At 35.4% G+C, this 695-nt stretch overlaps 1 protein-coding gene across 2 annotated transcripts in view; it reads left to right on the top strand.

The window, feature by feature from the left end:
• LOC119592528 (U3 small nucleolar ribonucleoprotein protein IMP3-like) overlaps nt 1–695 on the top strand; it is a 22,589-nt gene that overhangs the window by 14,901 nt on the left and 6,993 nt on the right. Inside the window, exon 1 of one of the 2 annotated variants that reach the window (XM_037941386.1) lies at nt 324–479. The exons of the other annotated variant lie outside the window; for it this stretch is intronic. Coding sequence (XP_037797314.1) covers nt 346–479 — 134 coding nt within the window. The 5' untranslated portion in view covers nt 324–345. Of the gene's footprint in view, nt 1–323; nt 480–695 lie in introns of those variants that run through there. 2 annotated transcript variants of the gene reach the window in all.

Raw genomic sequence — 695 nt, forward strand, 5'->3', positions numbered from 1 at the left:
TCTTGCTATGTTTACTGTTAATGTGAACATTGACTGTGTTTTTTTTTTTCTTAGTTATATAAATGTAAGCGAAGCACAGCTTCCCCGCCCGCCACACCATTTCCGACAAACAAAATACAATTTTATACTTCTCGTACACAGACTATATAACACGGAATAAAGAGAAAATTAAATTGATTGAACATGATACAATAAAATCAATCAACACCACTAAAGACACGAGTAAAGACAAAGGAAAGGAAAAAAACTGAATCAAATGCGCATCACGAACTTCTTTTGATGATGTTCCCAAAGTAAACAAACAATCGCAGCGGACGAGGCGAGAGCACAGCACGTGAAGCCAAGATGAGGGCGTTAAAATATTCAGAGAAAAAGCTGCTCAAGCACACAGACTTTATAAAATGGGACGTCGACAATAATTTGCAGGAAGTGAAAATAATGAGGAAATACATGATTCAGAAAAGAGAAGATTATACACAGTGAGTAGTACTAGGGTCTTACGGTTTTACATTACGTTATTTTCTTGCAGATAATAAAACTGATGTGCAATCAGAATTGTACCCCTCTTATAAACAAATGGAACGAGTACTGGCCTAAAAGACCATATAAAAATCATAATGTAAAATAAAGTGGTAAGGTAGTGAAAATAAAGCCACATTCTCATATTTATTCTACAGATCCGAGCCTGTAAAGCA

Source organism: Penaeus monodon, chromosome 30 (assembly GCF_015228065.2).
Source record: "Penaeus monodon isolate SGIC_2016 chromosome 30, NSTDA_Pmon_1, whole genome shotgun sequence".
Classification (NCBI taxonomy): Eukaryota; Metazoa; Arthropoda; class Malacostraca; order Decapoda; family Penaeidae; genus Penaeus; species Penaeus monodon.